The sequence below is a fragment of the Parasteatoda tepidariorum genome, chromosome 3 (genome assembly GCF_043381705.1).
Source record: "Parasteatoda tepidariorum isolate YZ-2023 chromosome 3, CAS_Ptep_4.0, whole genome shotgun sequence".
NCBI classification, from domain to species: Eukaryota; Metazoa; Arthropoda; class Arachnida; order Araneae; family Theridiidae; genus Parasteatoda; species Parasteatoda tepidariorum.
Window position 1 is genome coordinate 4,818,933 of NC_092206.1, and position 20,775 is coordinate 4,839,707.

The 20,775-nt window shown below is 28.9% G+C and overlaps 2 protein-coding genes across 3 annotated transcripts in view; one reads left to right on the forward strand and one right to left on the reverse strand.

The window, feature by feature from the left end:
- LOC107451885 (adhesion G-protein coupled receptor G6) overlaps positions 1 to 1,533 on the forward strand; it is a 35,626-nt gene extending 34,093 nt beyond the window's left edge. Inside the window, exon 16 of the mRNA XM_043051129.2 lies at positions 1,391 to 1,533. Within this exon, the coding sequence (XP_042907063.1) occupies positions 1,391 to 1,498 (108 nt within the window). The 3' untranslated portion in view covers positions 1,499 to 1,533. The remainder of the gene's footprint in view (positions 1 to 1,390) is intronic.
- A 2,213-nt stretch (positions 1,534 to 3,746) lies between these two features.
- LOC107451883 (poly(A)-specific ribonuclease PARN) overlaps positions 3,747 to 20,775 on the reverse strand; it is a 51,426-nt gene continuing 34,397 nt past the window's right edge. For both annotated transcript variants that reach the window (XM_043051127.2, XM_071178237.1), the window contains 9 exons: positions 19,831 to 19,906; positions 17,241 to 17,351; positions 14,649 to 14,718; positions 13,118 to 13,173; positions 12,125 to 12,211; positions 11,972 to 12,046; positions 10,179 to 10,350; positions 8,491 to 8,555; positions 3,747 to 4,787 (listed from right to left, as the gene is read on the reverse strand). In XM_043051127.2, coding sequence (XP_042907061.1) covers positions 4,696 to 4,787; positions 8,491 to 8,555; positions 10,179 to 10,350; positions 11,972 to 12,046; positions 12,125 to 12,211; positions 13,118 to 13,173; positions 14,649 to 14,718; positions 17,241 to 17,351; positions 19,831 to 19,906 — 804 coding nt within the window. In that variant the 3' untranslated portion in view covers positions 3,747 to 4,695. The remainder of the gene's footprint in view (positions 4,788 to 8,490; positions 8,556 to 10,178; positions 10,351 to 11,971; positions 12,047 to 12,124; positions 12,212 to 13,117; positions 13,174 to 14,648; positions 14,719 to 17,240; positions 17,352 to 19,830; positions 19,907 to 20,775) is intronic.

The following is a 20,775-nucleotide window of genomic DNA, read 5'->3' on the forward strand; positions in this document are numbered from 1 at the left end:
AAAATTGAAATAAGTGAATTGCAATGGAAAAACCTGCATAAACAAATAAATTCTAGTAAAACAAATAAATTCGTGATATAAATCAAAAATCATCAAATAAATTCTAGTAAAACAAATAAATTCGTGATATAAATCAAAAATCATCAAATAAATTCGTAATATATAAATTCGTGAAAAAAAGCGCTTTCGACAAAATACTAAAATACAGATCTATCGACAAAGACTACTCACTTCTGCCTAGCTTACATGCTGTCTCTGGTTATTTCAGTTTCCGTTTTTAAAAGCGCTATATGTTGAGCCATCTCAGCTAGACTTGGCATGTGACATTTTTAGCGGCAATCATTGGTCGATTTTCTAGCGTTGCCATTCGGGGAGTTGTAATGAGGCCTTTTTTTGTCGCCGTGTAAGAGAAATATATATATAGATTTTAAACATTTCCAAACACCTACGATTCAACAGTACAGTTCAATACTAATAATACGATCAGTAGGGGACAGTGTTGATTTACATTCAGAAAGTATAAATATATACGCCCCTTCCGCCAGTGCAGCATATGTAGTCTATGTCTGTAACTGTCTGTGTGTCATTTCATATTTTTCAGGCATGCGCTATACTCTTTGTAAATAAAATAGGAGTTTCAAGATTTGCTCATTCTTGAAACTTGCAACACAGTGCAATGTAGTAAACCTAACCGGTCGCTCACGCCATATCAAACAGAGATTTTTTTTTTAGCAGAGTTTTTTAAAATGAAACAACTAGAGTCTTCCTCTGTAAACTTTACAGGAAGTCAAAATTCGAACATTATTCTAAACATTCGAACATTATCTTAAACACTATTGTAAATTTATTTTTTATGTAACATTTTTTTTTCTTTGTGAAACTTTTTTCTGTATGACCCAGTCGAAAATGTTCTCTTAATGTGCTAGTTAGTTAACTTTTAGTGCTAGTACTGTTAAATGCATGTTTTTACTAAATTGAAGTTGAAATTTAACTATGGACAATGATTTTTATGGAATTTTAAATTTGGATGCAATTTGAAGGCCACAACTTTACAATAGCAAAATTATCTTCTTTTATATGGGAAAAAATATACAGAAATTTACCTGTCATAAATGATTTTTATTTGAAGTGACAATTTTTGAAAATATTTTCTTACTTTATCATATTTTTGTGTCGATTTTTTAACATAATTTTTGATTTTCACAAATTATGTCAAAATTTTCACAAAATAGGTACCTCTAAAGAAAACCCAGATAGACCCTTGCTAACTTTTAAGCAACATAAATCTGCTCTATATTCATTGTCCAAAAAATATTTTTCATTTCTAAGATATATTATAGAAAAGATTTTCTTATGGTAAAATAAAAAGATTCCCTCCTTTTTTTACTAGGTATTTCAAGAGACCAGCTTTTGGGAGATGTGCCAGAAATGCAACAAAAAACAAAGTGATCAAAATAAGGAAGACGTAGTTACCTTCACCACCAAACCAGCAGAATAAATGTATTTAAATCTCAATAAATATAATTAAAGAAAGGCAGTTTCATAACTAGAAACTTTTCCGTATACTTTAACATACAATTGCACTAAAATTGAGAAAGTTAATTGAAAGTTGGGAAGCTAAATTAATAGTTTCAAACTGGAAATAAGAGTATTTGGAAGGAGGCGAAATTTATTTTCACCCACCCGAACAAGTTACAATTGATGCATTTTAATGTTTGGGTAATCTTGACTAATATAAACAATTAGTAATTTTTAAACAGTTACAGTCAAACCCCGGTTTAACTAACCCCTATTTACCAAATTTCGTTAATTAACGAATTTTATGAAGTAGATTTATAGGAAACAATGAATAGCTACTCTGACACAAAAGTCGATGATAATGAATCTCCAGAGAAAACTGTTACTTTTTCTGATGCTTTGTACTGTTTGGAAACCGTAAAAACTTACCTTATGCAGCAAGATGCAAATGAGGGAGTATTATATTCTCTTCACGACATTGAAAAAGAACTTTCTTAAGTAAGAAATCAAGGGAATGAGTAAACCTTACTTATGAAATGCTTTAAAATTTCAAACTAATCAGCACATAATCGTTCGCTGTATTTTTAGTTGCTGAGTAAACAGTGTAAGATTTCTATTTATTTTGTGTATTTTCTTATTAGAGATGTTCGGATAAGGTTAGTCTATTTTTTTTTTATTTTGTCCCCGATATTACGAATTATCCTCGATTTAGTAAATAACGTTTCCGGTCCCTATGAATTCGTTATATCGGGGTCCGACTGTATATCTAAGTCTTGAAAGGTGGGGGACCCCTGCGATTCACATTTTTGTTTTGTAAATATTTTCACGGAGAATTAATTTTGACAGGAAATTTTTTTAAGAAGTCTTACAAAAATTTACCTTTGTATTTTCTGGAGTACTTTTGTATCAGAATTACATTGATGAGTTTCTAAATCTGGATTTTCGCAAAAAAACATTTTGAGTTGTGTCTAATAGTTTTAAAAAATTGCCAACAACTAGTAAGAGCAGCGGTTCCCACTAAACCTTAATAAACATTTTTAATGTTAATAGCGGTTCTTATAAATTTTTATCTCTGGTGTAAAAAAATACAGCATATTTTAGACATTTTCAGCTTATGTTATGCACCAAATACTAATTCAGAGCTAGATTAAATGTAGCACAAAGACTGAAAAATTTAACTATTGGACATAAAATTCTATTAATGATAAAACAATGAAAAATCTTCATTCCTTTAATTAATTGCTTTTAAAATAGTCTTCTATAAGTTATAATGTTCACAATTACCTTAATAAACTTTTTTATAAAGTCAACATTCCGAAGAAAAACAGGTTGATTACTTTAGTTTCCATAGCCAAACCGTTGAGTTAGAGAGCTTGAAAAATATCATAGTTTTCCAACTTCGAACCAAGTGCTTGCAGAATTAGCTACCAAATTTTTTCATGTGTAAGCGAGTATATTTTCAGAATTGTTGTCAACGCAAATATTGTTCTTTATAACAACCCATAAGCACCATAATAGATGTAATTAAAAATTATTTCCTTAAGAAATCAATTATATCAATATTGTAAATTACAGAAAAAAAAGTAATTCATTCCTGTATCATTTTATAAAAAAAATAATTGTTAATATAAGTTCCTTATAGCCACCCATAAGCATGATAACAGATGAAGTAATTAGAAATTATTTCCTAAAAAAAATCAGTTATATCACTATTGTAAATTACAAAGTAGGAAAAAAAAAGTAATGCATTCCTGTATCATTTTATAAAAAAAAATCTGATCGTCAATATAACTTACAAAATAGAAAATGAAACCAATGAAAATAAATAATCAATGAAAAATAACACACGTATCAACAAGAATAGAACTTTAAAAGGAAAATTTCTTCCTTAGGCTTGAAATGTTTTTTTAAAACTAACATTAAGTCCTTACATTAAACACAATTCGTCCTATGTCTTGCCACTCGTAAAAGGAAAGCGCTTGGATTTGTCTCAGGAACTGGAAAAAATTTGATCGGAAAAAAAACTAGAGATTATTACGAACAAATAAACGGAGATCATTTTGTGAGGAGGTTTAAAAATATTGTTTGTAGTGGCGGTCATCGTAATTCCAAATTTTTAGTGGTAGTTCAGGTATCATCATTGTAGTTTTTATCATCATATTTTTTGTTACAGATGTATCTTAATTATATAATAAAGGTATATTATCTCAGAGAAATTAATAAAATCATTTTAAGAAAAAATAGATTTATTTAGTAATTGTTAAAAAGAATATGGCCAAACATAAAAATAATAAAGAAAAGAAATCCCTTAAAAGGATCAAGATAAACATTCTCTTACATCCAAAATTATTGTTAAGATTCATACATGGTGCGTAGCCATATCTTTCAACAAGAAATAAGCACCTTTCAAGCACTCAAAAAAATTTTTAGGCACTATGTACATTAACAAAATGCAACATAGTTTTCAAAGACTTTACATGATCATGATAAAATATATAGTTTCTGACGAAGAACTCTTTTATTGATTATATTAGCCATTGTAATGATCAACAGATTTTTCGGTTCTATATCAGAGGGTGGAAAATGAAGCCAAAAATTGAGAATATCTTGCAAAATGCTACAGAGTTGCACATGAGAGTGCAAATATTTCACCGAACCCAGCCCAGTAAACGCACATGCAAACTCGGAAGTATTTCATCTAACATGTAAAATGATTGGCGTCTTCACACGCTATGGACTGACGATACACTGAAATAGATTTTGGAATAAATTGTGAAAACGTTGAATAGAACAATGTGAAAAGCACGTTTTTGCATTATATGTGGAGAAAATCGACATGGTAAAGAAAAAAAAATCTCATTTTTGGAAAGGGAAAATTAAGCACGTTTTCAAAACACTCAATGATAAAGCACCTTCAAGGGCTTTTAAAAAACGAATATCGAAAATAAGCACCTTTTAAAAATGCTATGCACCATGTTATATTCAACCGTTGGGGCTGGGAAGCCCAAAAAGCACTCCCAGTCGCCATAAATTGAAAGTGAATGAATTGTTCCCAAAAAATGTAGTTAACTTTTTTTTAATCCATATTTATTGTATATTTAACAACAGATAAAGAGTACAAAATTTCCAATAACCTCTTCATTTTTAAAAATATTTTCAGAAATGTGTACCGAAAAATCACCAATTGTTATCTTCTTCAAAAGTGGAAGTGACTTCACCCGATTCAGGATCATCCACTGATTTCTTCAACTTTTTTGCAGGAGGATTACCTAAAATGGAGACACACAAACATAAAACAACACGCTATACAGAAATACAACTTTAAATTGTAATTATTATGACTTTGTAATTTTAAAGAGTGTCTTGTTTGGTGGTATCCCCCCTTTGTTTGGCAGCAAAAATAAGCAAGGCCCAAATATTTTTAAATAAAGATAGAAAATACAAATTAAGGTTAACTTTTAAATAAAAGGCTCACTTTTCCAATAAGCCCTGAAAGAATTTTTATTACATAATTCAATTCACCTAATTTTTGTTGCATTTCCAGAATAAAATGTATGAACTTTTAATCCAAATGAGGTTTTGTGTTATGTATGAATAAAGCACACAGGGTGCATAGCCAAATCTTTAAATCAAAAATAAGCACTTTTTAAAAATTTTTCAAGCACTTTACAAAAATTTTCAAGCACTCAAAAAATTCATATTGAATCAATGATATTATTGAAAAACAAAAACTTTTTATGAACAGTTTTAGCATTAAAAAAAAAACCCAAAAAGAAACGGACGTAAATCGAAACAATCAGTACTTTCCCACGTCACCGAGTGAATTCAACTTGACTTTGAACAAAAGTACCCTTACCCCCTACATCAAAAAAGTGTTAGAAGTAAAATAAAATAAACAAGAATAAAATTAAAAGAAATTAAAAAGAAAAACATTTAATAAGGACCGACTCTATCCGAATTGGAGCACTCAGGTTTCAGTTTCGAGTGTGCGCGCATGCGCAAGTCATAACGTGGGTACGACATGAAGTTCGTGTGAATGATTACGTAGCAAACACCTAATTTTTCGTGAAATGTAGGGGATCCGCCAGATATCACTGTAGGAAGGGAAAAAATAATTCGTGAAAAAAAAGCACTTTTTAAAAACGCCAGCTGAAAAAAGCACCTTTAAAGGCTTTTAAAAACGAAATCCCCCAAAAAGCACCCTTAAGTACTTTTTACAAACGCTACGCACCCTGAGCACAAATTAAGGTACAAAAATGGACAATTTATTATAGTGATACTATAATTCCAGTTCTATAAATAACCTTCCAATGTGTCCTAACACAACTATACCTGCCAATGTTGGAGGAATAAAATAATGAGGATTTTACTAGTGACATTTTCTAGGCTACGAGAAAAGTTTTAATACATCATGCATAATCATATAAGCTAAAAAGAGAAGGTCAAAATTGGAAAAAAATATAAGTATTTATATTTAGCGAAATAAAAAATATGTATATAAATCTTAATCTAAAGAAGATTTTTTTAAACCATTATTAATAATTACTTAAACTATTAACACTCAAAATACTATTGTACTGGCAATAGCACCATCTGTTGAAGAATAAGAGAAGTATTTTGCCATCAGCAGATATTTTATTAGCAAAAAAATTTTTTTTTCTCAATTTCTTCAAATACGGAGACATTTCATAATATACGGGTAAACAGAAGATAGTCGTAAAATACAGGAGTCTTTGTTAAAAAAAAAAAAAACAGGAGACTTGGCAGATATGCACAACACACTTAACACAATGGAAAATTTGACATTTTGTTATTGACTTTAAAATGACTAATGTTTATTGACTTATTTCTGTTATTATCAGGATTAAACACAAGGCAAAATGTATAGGATAGATAAATAAAAGGAGAATGCAATTAATTGTTTACAAAAATGACTCAACTCACAAAATTTACAAATATGTCAAAAGACAAAAACATATTTTTACAATATTACATATAAATTTTTGCAATGATGTTAATTTTAATGAGTATTGAAAAAAAAATTTTAGTACGACTTTTTCTAATTAAAGATGAAAGTTTGAAGAGCTTGAGAAAGACAAAAACAGTTACCGACAGATCAAGTTTTATTAAAACATAAATTGTAGAGTAAACATCATGCACACACAGTCCTTTCTAAACAAGTTAAAAAGGAACAGAGAGGGAAGAAAACTAGAGCGTGTTGTAACCCGACAAATATAACATGCACCAATCAAAAATTATTTCACAGGGAGTCTGGCCAGTGGGGATCAAACTTACTTTTAAATTATAATTCATTATCATTATCTATATTTTCATTAGCTGCAAGTAAAACAATTTTCTGCTTTATAAACATGCTTCAATTAAACCCAATGTTTCAAGTTTTTTTAAAACTACTTTCAAAACTAAGTATAAATAGTTTGCATATTTCTATATAATTAATAATTGAAGAAAGTTCTGTTCTGCCAAGAGTAATTTAAAATAATTTTCTTACATATATTTTCTGATTTAAATTAATTTGTTCGTCGTTTTTCATTAGATGTCTGACAGACAACAAAATCATTTTATCATTCAATTATAATTAAATAATACGAGAACAAAATGTTGATACGACTAAACTCAGTGACAATATTTTTTACAACTCTGTGACCAAACATTTGATAAAATTCCATGATAATGATCTGTTCCCCAAAATGCCTCCAACAAGTCATATTAAAATGTTATAATTTTAAAGTCATTGAATTTTGAAGTCATCAGAAATTTTAAAACAATGAATTCAATAGATGTCTGTAACAATTTGTAAATTTGCTGGAAGACACTTTAATTTCTTAATGTATATCAAACTTTCATCATTTCGAAATTATCAAGTTTTACTACTGTGGCGAAATCAACAACATTGATACATTTCAAATGCTGATAAAATACACTCAGCCTATTTCGCCAAACTACTATTAAGGAATAGGGACAAAGTTTTGGTGTGACAAAGCTATACCGTAAACAAATGTCACGAACAAATATTTGCTTAAAATCTTAATAAGTAAATAATCCCTTAATTTCAATTAGGAGAAAAAAATTTTTATACTACAACTATTTTGCAACCCTTTAAAGGGCTGTGGGAAGTATACTTGCCACCAAATTCATTAGTTTTTATATGTTGATGGGAAGCAATTTTCCCAACCCATGATTTGTTTTTACCCAATCCAATTTTCGGGTTTACGACTACTAACGTTCAACTTCGTAGCCATGTAATTTTGAACCCAATCCAGAAGACAAGGGAACTCGTGGATCAAGTATTGGGAGAAAATTGCCTGCATCAAGGACTTTCTGATGGAACTAACCAGCATTTGCGTTAACCTCCTACGGTTAGCCTGAGGCCAAGGGGACTCTAACCCATGATCCGTCTACCACTGAGGAAATTTCACGTCAGTGTTGCGGTTGGTGCAAGCCGGATGTGGAATTCGTGTCAACCGACTTTGCTGGGATTCGAACCCCAGTTCACCTAATTGGAAAGCGAAAGTTCTATGCCCCGAGCCATGGCGTTCGTTCTTTTAATCATTCATCAATAAATTTATTTGCAGTTAAAAGCCCAGAATTTATAAATTCAATTATTTATAAGCACATACATTCAAGTTTATGGCTAATTCTGTAATTCCTTGGAAAAATTCCACAGACTTTCCCACCGAAAAAAGAAAAAAATTTTATTAAAAATAAAATTTCTTTTAGGTAATAAGGTGCATGTGAATTTCTTTTTATAAATCAATCTCAATCACAAAAATATTTTAACATGACTAAAAAAATGGCCCAATAAAAGATGCAGAAAAATACTAAGGAGATCTGTGCTTATAAGGGGAATTTTAGAAATTACATTTACATTGAGTCCTCTACACCAATTCATGCCTTTAGAAATAAACTTCAATATAATTGAATTGAAATAAAATTGTTGGAAAATATTCTCACCAGAAGGTGCTCCTTCTGCTTCATTTTCATCAATTTCTGGAATCAAATCCATACTGGAATTGCTACTGTAATAAAAAAGTTGCTTTAAGATACAAAACACAACTTTACAAAGTATATTAAAATATCATTTGAGAAAAACATTAAAAATTCCATTAATTTTGAGAAATCCAGAAAATTTTCTGAAATAAAAAAAAATCCTTATTCCTTCAGTTACTATATTTACCTACATTAGCAGTTGTTTCCCCTATTTACTATTTCACAGTAATGCTTCATTTCCAATCAAGCAAACAGTGCTTTAAATTTTATTTTGCATTCGTGTCCAGTTTATTCTAAACATGATGGTTGAGCTAATTTAAATATGTAGAACTTTCATAAGATTATCAGGGGTCTGTCAAGGTTTTTTTAGGTACCTACTTTGTGAAAATTTAGAAATATTTTGTGAAAATTAAAAAATCAACACAATATGTACACAATATCATTTTAATTAGTATTTTACCAAGTACTCAGCACACTTAGCATATTGAGATAACAGTTTACTGAGATAAAATAACAGATTTTTAATATTAACATACTCAGACAAGTTTTGACGTTGTACTCAGTTAATACTGAGTAGTTGTAAAAATTCAATATTATTAAGTATAGTTTTAGTAATAAAAGAAAAAGAAATATATATTCAAACATAAATTTATAGCATGCAATTATTTACTACTGCTAACTCACAAAAAAAGACAATTGTACCATAAAATTTTAAAAGGCATGGAGGAAAATTTTAAAATTAGCTTTTTTAAAAAAAGTATTTTGTGAAATTACCGTTTTCCTTAAAGGTGAATTTATGAAGGTACGGATAAACAGTAGTAAATTTGTCCTGAACAGATCCCTGATTATGGAATGATTATAAAAGTAGGATCAAAATTTGCGAGAGAAACACGAAACTCTTGATTTTATTATTTTAGATTATGACCTTAACAAATAATTAATGATATTACAGCAAATTTTTTTTATTATTTTAGATAATGATTTTAACAAATAGATGAAATTACACCGAAGTTATCATTTAAAACATTGAATTAAATTATTGACAAAATAAAATTTCCTTAATATTAGTTTTTTAGTTATTATTCTATTGTATAAGAAAACACATAATAACTACATAAGAAAACACAAATCAATTTAAAAATTCAATTAAAAAATATTTTTCCCCTCCCCCGCCCCATGTGAGGGTTAGACACAGGGCAACTTCAAAATCTTAAATAGGAACTCATATTTTTTATTGCTGATTTGGATTTTTCAGAAAAAGAGAGCCCCAATTTTACGGATTGTTACATTTTGATTCACAAGTGATGCTTTCAATGAGCAAAAATTGTTTATCCTGAGAAATACATCTGTCGTTGAAAAGCTGACTGAATTTTGAGTGTACTGCTACTTATGTTCAAAAAATTACAACTTTAATTAAATAAATATATCATTAACAGTGTATCTTCTTTGTAACTAGACTGCATTTTCACATGTTTTGCCAACCTAAATTATTATTTTCTTAGTTAACCATGGAAAATAAAAGCATCAAGTATTACCATAAAAATTAATTATAACGCTACATATATTGTTCAAAACTGAGAGTAATTATAACAATTTATTATTTACTTATTCCAATTTGCACAATAGTTCTGCATTATAGTAGAAATGCTTACGTGTCATTTTTGAAGCTCCTTTTCGCTTGAGAAACTTTTGATGATGATGATGTCGCAGGTTTCTTGATTTCAACTTTTTTAGTTGAGATTTGTTGATTTTCCCATTTTCTATAATCAGCATATGTCTGAACACGATACATTTTGCTACTTTTGTTCAACAATCCAGATTTGGCTAAAAAACAAGGAAAAAACATTTTAAGAAGCTAGTAAGTAAAGAGGGGGAATGCATTACAATTATTTACAAGAAAATAATTTACAAGAAACGTTAAATCCCGGCGAAATGAAATGTGCAGCGGAAATAACATAAGTCCCGCTGAAAATAATCCTCAAGAAACGTAATATCTCTAAGAAAAAAATGGCACATAAAGAAACTATGCATTGCGTTCTATATTTCAACGCTGATCCTCGCGTGAAACCGGGAGTTCAATTCGTCCTTTGTCACTCAACATCAAGAAATAAACATAGTCTACATAGCTAGACGCAATCAACATCTTCGCAGCTAGACGAAATTGAAATAGTCTTCATCAGCGCTAGTGTTAATCAGTGATAGTGTTAATCATAGCAAAGGATACTTGCATGTTAAACTGCGAGCGTTGACTTATCTATATTTCGCGATACTTCGATTTATCGCACAGTCCTACTGACAATATGCACTTAGATAACATTTTTACTAATAGTATTGCAGCCTTTGCAGTCAGAGGGTGGTGGATTTGTATCCCTGTTCTGAAAAAGCAATTCATGCATCAAACATGACCCTATCAATTAAAAACTTAGTGCTTCTAAATTTTTGAAGACTGTACATTCTACCAGATCTTGCTTGCATTATTGCCAACATAGAAGTATTTTAAATTTCCTTTTCAAATAATACTTAACAAAGGTATAAAAAGCAAATTTTCACCTGTCTCATTAGAGTAGTCATTCATATTCAATATATAAGCAAAATTTTATGAAATAAGTAGCATATAAAACTTATTTCATCACACAAAACATATATTTAATATTTATCTGACTTTAAGTGGTTGAATCGTTTCTTTATTCACAAGACTGCAACACAGTAAATCAATGATGTTGTCGTATTTTTTTTAATCTTTTTTTTTTCTTTTACTCTTCGCTATGGGGAAGTTTTATTTTATTTTTTTACTTTTCATTTGAAATTCCCCAAGAAAATGTAGAAAGGTAAGGGCTTGCATTTGTGCCATGGTTCAGAAATTGGGACACCGGGTGAAAAGGGGGAGTACATTCTTAACACATTCTTAAATGCAAAAAAAAAAAATATTTAAATTTTCATGACTTCAATATTAAAATATGTTTAAAAATTAGATTTTATTTTTCATAAGTTATTTTGCTCCCTATCAGGTATTTACAAAATAAAAATAACATTTGCAATGAAGTACCAGACTTTAAGTCATTGATTGACTGGATGCTTGGGACCACATCTTTCTTTCACCATCAAGTATGACATTTGACAAGCATGCCATCAAGTATGGCATTTTTAAACTATGACAATAAAGGGTGGAAATCACTCTTTTACATGCATTACTATGAATAACATTTAGATATTGAAAGTTTATTGTCATGCTATTGTTATTCTTCATCCTTATCATGCCAGCATATTTATAGAACAAAAGTGAATAACTTTGAATAGTGTTTGAAAATATTAATATTTAAAAATGGTCTTTATAAAAAACACTTTCAATGGAATAGTACAAATATTTTTAATTTGGAGCTTAAAATATTGTTTAACTTTTTTAAAAAGAAATAAAAAAAAACTAAAAGATTAATGAGAAGCATACCGCTTATAGCATTTTCTGGGTTCTTGAGAGCTACTAAAGCAGAGACATCATCAAGCCAATGCACATAAATGTCACCTTAAACAAATGAACTTATGTTACTAAATAGAAAAAAAAATGTAGTATTTAGCACACAAAAAATATATATAAAATTACCATATGGCAGGAACAACTCAACAAGATCAATTGTTTTCCATTCTTTAGGGAAGCTTACATAAAATACATTCTCCCTATCAGGTTCAGCTAAAAGAAATATTAAAAAGAATAACAGTTACTCTTATTTGCATAGAACACTATTGAAAAACAACACTATTTTTTTTAAAAAAAGTTGCCATTCCCAAAGAAATCAACACAGCAATTTGCAAGCGATGCTTATCATTCCAGGTTCACGATTTTATTTTTTAAACAAAATTCAACTAATTTATTTAAAAGACACTTTGAGAACTTAAGTTTATAAACTAGTTCCTTTTTAAAAATCTAAATATAATTGAAATATTATTAATTATAAAAAATAATATCTATATTATACCAAAACATTTCAAACTATATTACAACATTAAAAACTGTTTTATTGTAATATAGCTTGCGAATGCATTATTAACAAGGTACTGAAAAACAAATTAAAATAAGAAAATCTTGTTTAAATAAACAAGGTATTGGTAGAATTTTCATTATTATCACATCTTTTCTCTAAAAAAAAATCCAATTACTACTTTTTTGGAGATATTTAAATTTACATAAAAATAATTTCATTAAATTTTCACTACTTTTTATTTTAAAAAATTCAGAAGAGTTAAGTGATTTAAAAAATTTTATTTGAAAAGTTTAATAATTTTTAATGCATGAGAAGCTAATGTAATTTTACTTATTAACACAATGACATCTTTACAATTTTAAAACTTTGTAAATCAATAAAAACTACAAATAATATGTAAATTGCAATTATGCTATGCAACAAACTTATTATGCAAATCAAAAAATTACAAACAAAATTTTAAAACAATAACAATTAGCCTAAAGCAATATATTATAAACTTTAAATAAACTGGAAGTTTTAATGATTAAGCATTTAAAAAAAATTTTCAACACTTTGAATTCAATACAAGTGTATAAAATAGAAAATAAATACACATACAATGAAATACTTACAGTCAGGTCCACAAATATTTAAAGACTGGATGTCATAATGCCTTAGAATATAGAATCTAAACGAATAAATATTTAGTGTTAACAAGGAAAACAATTCAGCAAGCAAATTAAAACAATTGTTTATCAAACTTTTTTTAAAAATTAAAATAAAGGTGCTATTTAAAAATCGAAACAAAAACTGGTTTGCTTTAGTTAATAACTATTTCCGATAATTTTTGTTCTAAACCGAAAAGAATATTTTCCTTTGTTACCTTTAAGAGGCAAACAATAAATTTGGTTTTAAATTTGGATATTATTAATGACTTTAAATATTACTGGTTACATATGTAAGTTTGATATTAAATGAGCAGTAAAGTATTATAATTTATGTATAAACAGTCAACAAAAATAACGAACAATCTATTTTGACATAATTCCTACTTTCCATTTTTACACAACAAACTAAATATAATTTATGATAATAATACAGTAAAAATAAAAGTTTGAAAATTTTCAATGTTAAAAGTGCAAATAGCTATCCTAAATTTATAGATTAGCAGATTAAAAAAAAAAACTGAGATTGCCTTCAGATTTAATCACATGAATTAAATGTTTGAAATGTCCCAACTACTGATAGACAATAAATTCTGCTGTATTAACAATAGATACGTTAAACATAACCATTTTTTTTTCAAATTGATTCCCTGAGTAAATTATTTTAACTGTTATAGTAATTTAAACTACTGAGACAATGATTTTACAGTTGTCAGAATGAAACTTTTATAAGTTTTGAAACAAGTCTTGAAAAATAAAAAAAAGCAAGGGTCTTTTTTCTTAAACAGTCATGTGCTGGGAAAAGAACATACCAACTCAATCATGAAAAAATAAATAAAAAAGCATGTGCAACAGTTCTGCGCAAAAAGAAATACATTTAAATTTACATACTTAAGAGTTTTTAGAAGAAAAAAAAACTATATGTGTACATTGCCAGTACAGCAAACTGTTTAACTTTATATATCATGTTATTAAAGAGAATAAAATAACAATAAAGTCAAACAAAATAATGTAGATATAAAGAAAAGATACAACTAAAAAAATTTTCTAAATTTTAGAAAATTAAAAATTTCACCAAAAGATCTAGTCTACTTAAAGAAAACAAAATGTATTTACGCAATAGGCATTCAAACAGAGGTGATGTAGGGCTTGACAAAATTTTAAAAATGCATTATCTTTGTACTTTTAAAAATCAAATATTGTGACGTAACCATTCAATTGATTATTGGGAAAAAATAGTTTATCAAATGTAGGGCCAAATAACTCAATTCTACTAAGCAATAATTATAAAATTGAACGCTAATAAACAATAATTATATTTAGGGTTCTCAAATAAACCTTAGTGAAGCTTACTTTTTCACATCATCTTTGCCTATGAATTTCTTAAAGATAAACACTATTTTTCAGGAAGGTTCTTTAGTAAAAATCCTTTTTATCTTAATTTTTTAATATGAGACTAAGCCACTTTTGTTATGTATTAAATCTAAATTAAACTTACTTATTTAAGAACGGCTTCAAGAAAGTACAGGATGCATCTATTTGCTCAGCATTTTTCGACTGTAAAGAAGCTACAAATAATAATAATAAACTTAAAACTCAAAATGAAACATAGCAACTTCAACATTTAATAACACAGGCAGCAGACAAATATAGGTCTCTAAACAGAGACTAATACAGATTAATTTTGGCACCGCTTTTCGGAAACTTCCAAAAAAATTATTCAGACCAGAATGGCACCTTCACAAAAAATAAGTTAAAATAATTGGCATCAGCACAAAAAATCTATCAGAACATTGACATTTTCTCAATATTTCTACCAAGGGCCGGGATAGTCTGGTTGATAGGGCACTGGGCCAATGTCCAAGATTTCGTGGGTTCGATCCCAGGTCGGCCAAGGACTCCCCGAGTAGTAAATGGTGACTGATGCACGTTAAATCTGTAGAGTCAAAAAGTCCTCCATGTTCCCATAATAAATCAATACCTGTGGGGGTACTGACCCAGGATTTTCCTTGTCTTCTGGATTGGTTCAAAATTACAAGGCTACGGTGTTGAACATTAGTAGTCGTAAACCCAAAATTTGGTCGGTTGTTTAACGACGGTTATAAAAAATAAAATATTTCTACAAAAAATCAGTACTTTTACAATAATTTCGCCAAAAAAAATTTGACAAAATTTGCAGGAATTTATCCTTTAACTAATTACTTGCAGTGAGTTTAGGTTATGTTTGTTAATAAAGTGAGCACCAATCAAATTCAAAACTGACTCATTATCCGATTGGTTCATCCGTTCAGTATTCTAAATGCAAGTGAGAATATAGCGCACTTGTGTTATGCTTTCTGAAACGATCGTCCGACAACGAATGATATTCACCCTTGTCACTAGCAGATTAAATAAAACTTTAATATATGTTTAAAAAATTGAGAGAAAAAAAAAGTTATATAAAGTTTATCCCTCCAATCATCTAAAATTAGGAGATTTGACTCTATTTCAGAGGGTAGGATATGCAAACAGAAACCGCAAGTCAACCACAGGTATGTCTGTAATTCATTCTATTATAACCACTCTTTATAAAGCATTCTTAGAATGTGAAGACAATAATTTTGAGTAATCCAGTCTGCCTAAAAATGCTTGCATAAAAAAGAATATCATAATATAAGAAGTGGTGGTCTGTTTAGCAATTAATTTTATTATTTTTTTAATATTACTTGGCATGATTTAGAGAAAACTCGCTTTTATGAGTTCTGATTCGGCCTTTTCTCACTTATATATTACTGTTTGTTCTTTAGTGCAAGCCGTGCATCATTATACGTTAATGTTAGCATTTTGTTCGAGCAGGGAGAAAGTTCATTTCACAAATTACCCTTTAGGTTTAAATTTCGAAATTGGTACATTGATAACAAGGTAAGATGTGTTTTATAACGATTCTTTTTCAACTGACAATTCTTACGTTTTAAACTGACAGGTCCTCAAATGACTATTCTTTTTTTAAACACAAATAATAAATCAGGTAACAATTACACGTGATCAAGATAGTCCAAAACACAATGATCACGTTGTAAGCCAAATGGGTTCAAAACACACCGATAATAGTAACCCGGAAGTATATGCAGTCAAGAGCTCAAAATGCTCCCTGGTGTAAAAAACACTATCCACATTTCCGGCATGTTTGAGCCCTGCTTAGTTTAAACTATAATTCTAAGTTCTTATAAATGAAATAATTTCTTTTTAAAAAATACTTAAACAGAGTAAATGAATTTTTGCATTCCCACAAAAGCATTTTTTTGCAGTAAAATTGACACCTTGACACACACACCAACTCTTCATTTTATTATTATTGATTTATCAATATAATGCAGAGAGAATAGCCAAATCTTTCAGCCAAATAAACACTTTTTAAGCACTCAAAAAATATTTTTAAGCATTGTATACATTAACAAAATGCAAAATAATTTTCAATGATTTTACATAATCGTGATAAAATTATTAGTTTCTGACAAAGAACTCGTTTCTTGATTATATTAGCCATTACAAAAGAGATTTTTCCGTTTGAAATCGAAGGTGGTCAACGAAGCCTGAAATTTCTTGCAAAATGCAGCAGAGTTGCATATGTGAGTGCAATTATCTCACCGAACCCAGCTCAGTAGACGTACCTGCCTAATCCAAAGTATTTAATAAAACATGTAAAATGATAGCCGCTTTTACGCTACAGACTGAATGTAAGCCTAAATGGATTTTGGTTGAATGAATTGTTAAAATGTTGAATAGAAAAATGTAAAAGGCACGCTTTTGCATTATATGTGGCAATAATAGACACGGTAAAGAAAAAAGCCTCATTTTCAAAAAGGGTAAATTAAGCATTTTTTTTAAAAATACCTAATAAAAAATGCAACTTCAAGGGCTTTTAAAAAACGAAAATCGAAAATAAGTACCTTTAAGCACTTTTTAAAAACATTTTCACTACCGATTTGGCATAAGCATCAAGTCTTTTTTTTTTCGTAATTTCGACTTCATGTAATTGAAAATCATGAGGAACTCATAAAAACAATAGTTTAGAAAGACATTAGTAAATAAATAGAAGAATGCAAATTACCAATTTTCCTAGTAAGTCCAATTAAGCTTACTCCAGTGATAAAAGCATCAAATCCAGCTTCATGATAATTGCTACAGGATAATTCATAACCCTTAAATTTGACTTCAGTTTCTAAAATAATAAAAAAATATTTTATAGCATTCTACAGATTTATTTTGATTAACATCAATTCCATGTTTCGCTTTTTAAATTTATTGACACTTTTGCATGAAGGATTATTACTAATAACTATGATAAGAACTCAAAAACCACAAAAATAGCAAATTATTTTCTAAAAATTCCTTATTTCATATGTCAAAGAAGCCTTAACAGAAATGTAGTGAAATGGACGATTGAATAGTTCAGGTCTCACTTTACATACTAGTATTGAAGAACATATTAAAACATACTACGCATTTGTAATCATAGGACTTTAATCATGGTTTAGAAAAGAGTGAATTATGCTGTAAAATTCAAGCATAAAAAATAAATGTTATTACCCTTTAAAGAAAAACAGCAAGTATTCAATACTAGAGATGCACCTGGTACACGGAAATAGCTCGGTACCCACACACATTTTCATTACCTGTATCCAGAAAAAAATTTACTGCCCTTTACCGGGTACTCACACCATAATTATATTGCGTATCGAGAGCAGGTAACACTAATTTATGTCTAGCACAACCATATTCGAAATGATAGTAACCTTAAAATTATTCATATATGCATTTTTGTAAATTCTGGAATTCCATATATATATATATATTTTCCCTTTTAAGCCGTGGCAAGCTCGAGCAAGTTCATTAACCAATAGTTATTTCTAAGATTTCCCTTTCTTCTCTAAATAGAGACATTTTCGGATTATTTGCAAGATTTTCCCTACCAGAAAGACTGATCCTGAATGGAATTAACATCACTTTTCGCTTGTCTTCCATAAGAACATGATCTAAATAAAATACATCTGATTTCATTAAAATCCTGTGTCTGTTTCCCTGCTCGGTCCGACTGCATCATTTTACAAGCCGAGCAGGATTATAAGAACTGATGAAACGGGCGCAGAATAATATTAAATGCTTCTTCAAAACAGAAAGAAAAAAAATTAACTGAAAGAACACACTTCTACTATGTTGGAAGATTTGAGCCTATTAACGAACGGATCGTAAGTGGACTTCTCAGCGACTAGAAGAGAATGCTGAGCAGTTTATTGCCAATGCTGCGAAATTGATTGAATTTGGATGAACCTTGACCCTGGCTGACGACACTTTCCCCTTTTTACTAACTGTCGTGTTTACACTTGGAATGAAGCAACTATGGAGAAAACATTTTAAAAAAAATAAATTATTTTTCGTTTGCTTCACCTTTTCGAGAATTCCATGCCTCTAAAGACCTGTTCCATATTTTTGATTTAATGCCTATTTCAAAGTGACAGCGATTCTACATTTCCAGAAGTTCATCTTGGTGGCACTTAATGTTGGCCAAAGCGAGCTGTGTTCAGTGTGTGAACTTTAGTGGATCGTGCTTAGTGGTAAAATCTTGTGGAAAAAAATGGATGAGTGCTATGAAAATCTTCTTTGGGGGGATTAATATTTTACACATTTTATATCAATTATACTTATTTGACAAATCGTGCTCTGATATTTTTAATGATATTCTCCAGGTAAAATTTTTAAACGTGAATGTATTCTAATCATTCACGCTCATATCTCAAATTCTGAACTAATTAATTTATGGCTATTGATATTTATATTTTGATAATATTTCCATTTATTGATATTATTATTCAATGGTTTACCATATTATTTGTTTAAATCAAATAATATTAAAATTTAGTGTTACCATCATATATTTTTTTTCACTTTTAATTCAGTATGATTATAATTTTAATTATTTAAGGAATCACTTTTTTTATTGCATTATATATCACAGTGTATATTATATTAAGTGTAGAAGTGAAATTTACATTTTTATTTTATTATGGTGTTTAAAAAAGCAAAATATGTGCTATTCATAGATTTAAATTTATTTTTCCTTCTAAATGTTATATTTAATTATTGAATTTCGATTATTTGAATGCCATTTAAATTTTTTCTCTCTTCGTAATGCAACTGCAATAATTATTGAAATTCAATTTTAATATATGAATGCAATTACGGTGTGGCAAAAATTAAATCAAGAAATGTTAAAACTAATACAAATAGTTTGGAAAAATGAATAAAATACTTGTTGTTAGAATTTAAATTGAAGTACAACCAGAAATTAATGCTTTAGTCCAACGTTGGTAATTAGTTCATAGCTCTGTTCTAGCTCAGTAATTTCCATAAACAAATCGTTTCTTTATTTCTGAATTTTAATTCCAGCATACAGATAGGAAAATGAAAAAATTGAAATGACAAATTGAAAAATTTAGTAACCAAATACACTTCAAAAACACGTAAGAAATAGAAATGAAATATTTGAATTCGCTAACAATCGCGACAAATTAAATTATCTAAATAAAATACATCTGATTTCATTAAAATCCTGTGTCTGTTTCCCTGCTCGGTCCGACTGCATCATTTTACATATATATATATATATATATATATAAAGACTTAAGACAAAATTAACTCACCAATTTCAGGTAAGTCGAATGCTTTGCCTTGGATACTTTTAAAAAGATCTCCTAAATGTGTATTTTCAAGGAATGGCTGAAAAAAAAAAATTTTTTTTTCAATAAAAGCAAATTTTTTTACAAAATAGTAATAAAATATACCATTTATAACTTTAACAGATAACTTTAACAGAAAAACTTTATAACAGAAATTTTTTACACTTTCCAGTATAATTTTATTATTAGAGCACTGACTAAATCCTCATAGTTTGAGATCAACATGAAGAAACTGCTTATAGTACTGTTGCATTAAGAAAATAACCAATATCTATTATAGTTAATATTGCCACATACCAATACTTGATTTAAATTTATAATGAGAGCTTCTCAATCTTGACTTCCTCAACCAAATAATCTTTAAGTAAGATTTTAATAATCGCAAAGCAAAAACACGGTAAATACAGCACTGAACATTTTAGTACAAAAGAATTTTAGAATATAAACTTTCTATTCACCAATTAAAAAATCTGTGATTTGATAACGTAACAAGGTGTGTAACCAAATTTTTCAGCAAAAAATAAGCACCTTTTAAGAACTTTTAAAGCACTTAAAAAATATTTTAAAGCAATATATACATTAAAAAATTGAAAAATAATTTTCAAAGACTTTACATGATCATGATAAAATAAGCAGTTTCTGACAAAGAACTCTTTCCTTGATTTTATTAGCCATCATAAAAAGATCAAGACGTTTTTCTATATAAGACGGTGGAAAATGTAGCCTGAAATTGAGAATAAATAGCAAAATGCAGCACAGTTGTACATGAAAGGGCAAGAATCTTACCAAACCCAGCTCAGTAGATGTACATGTGGATTTGCAACTATTTCATCAAACATGCAAAATGAATAGCGCTTTCTTACGCTATGGATCGACGGGACACCGAAATAGATTGTGGTTGAATGAATT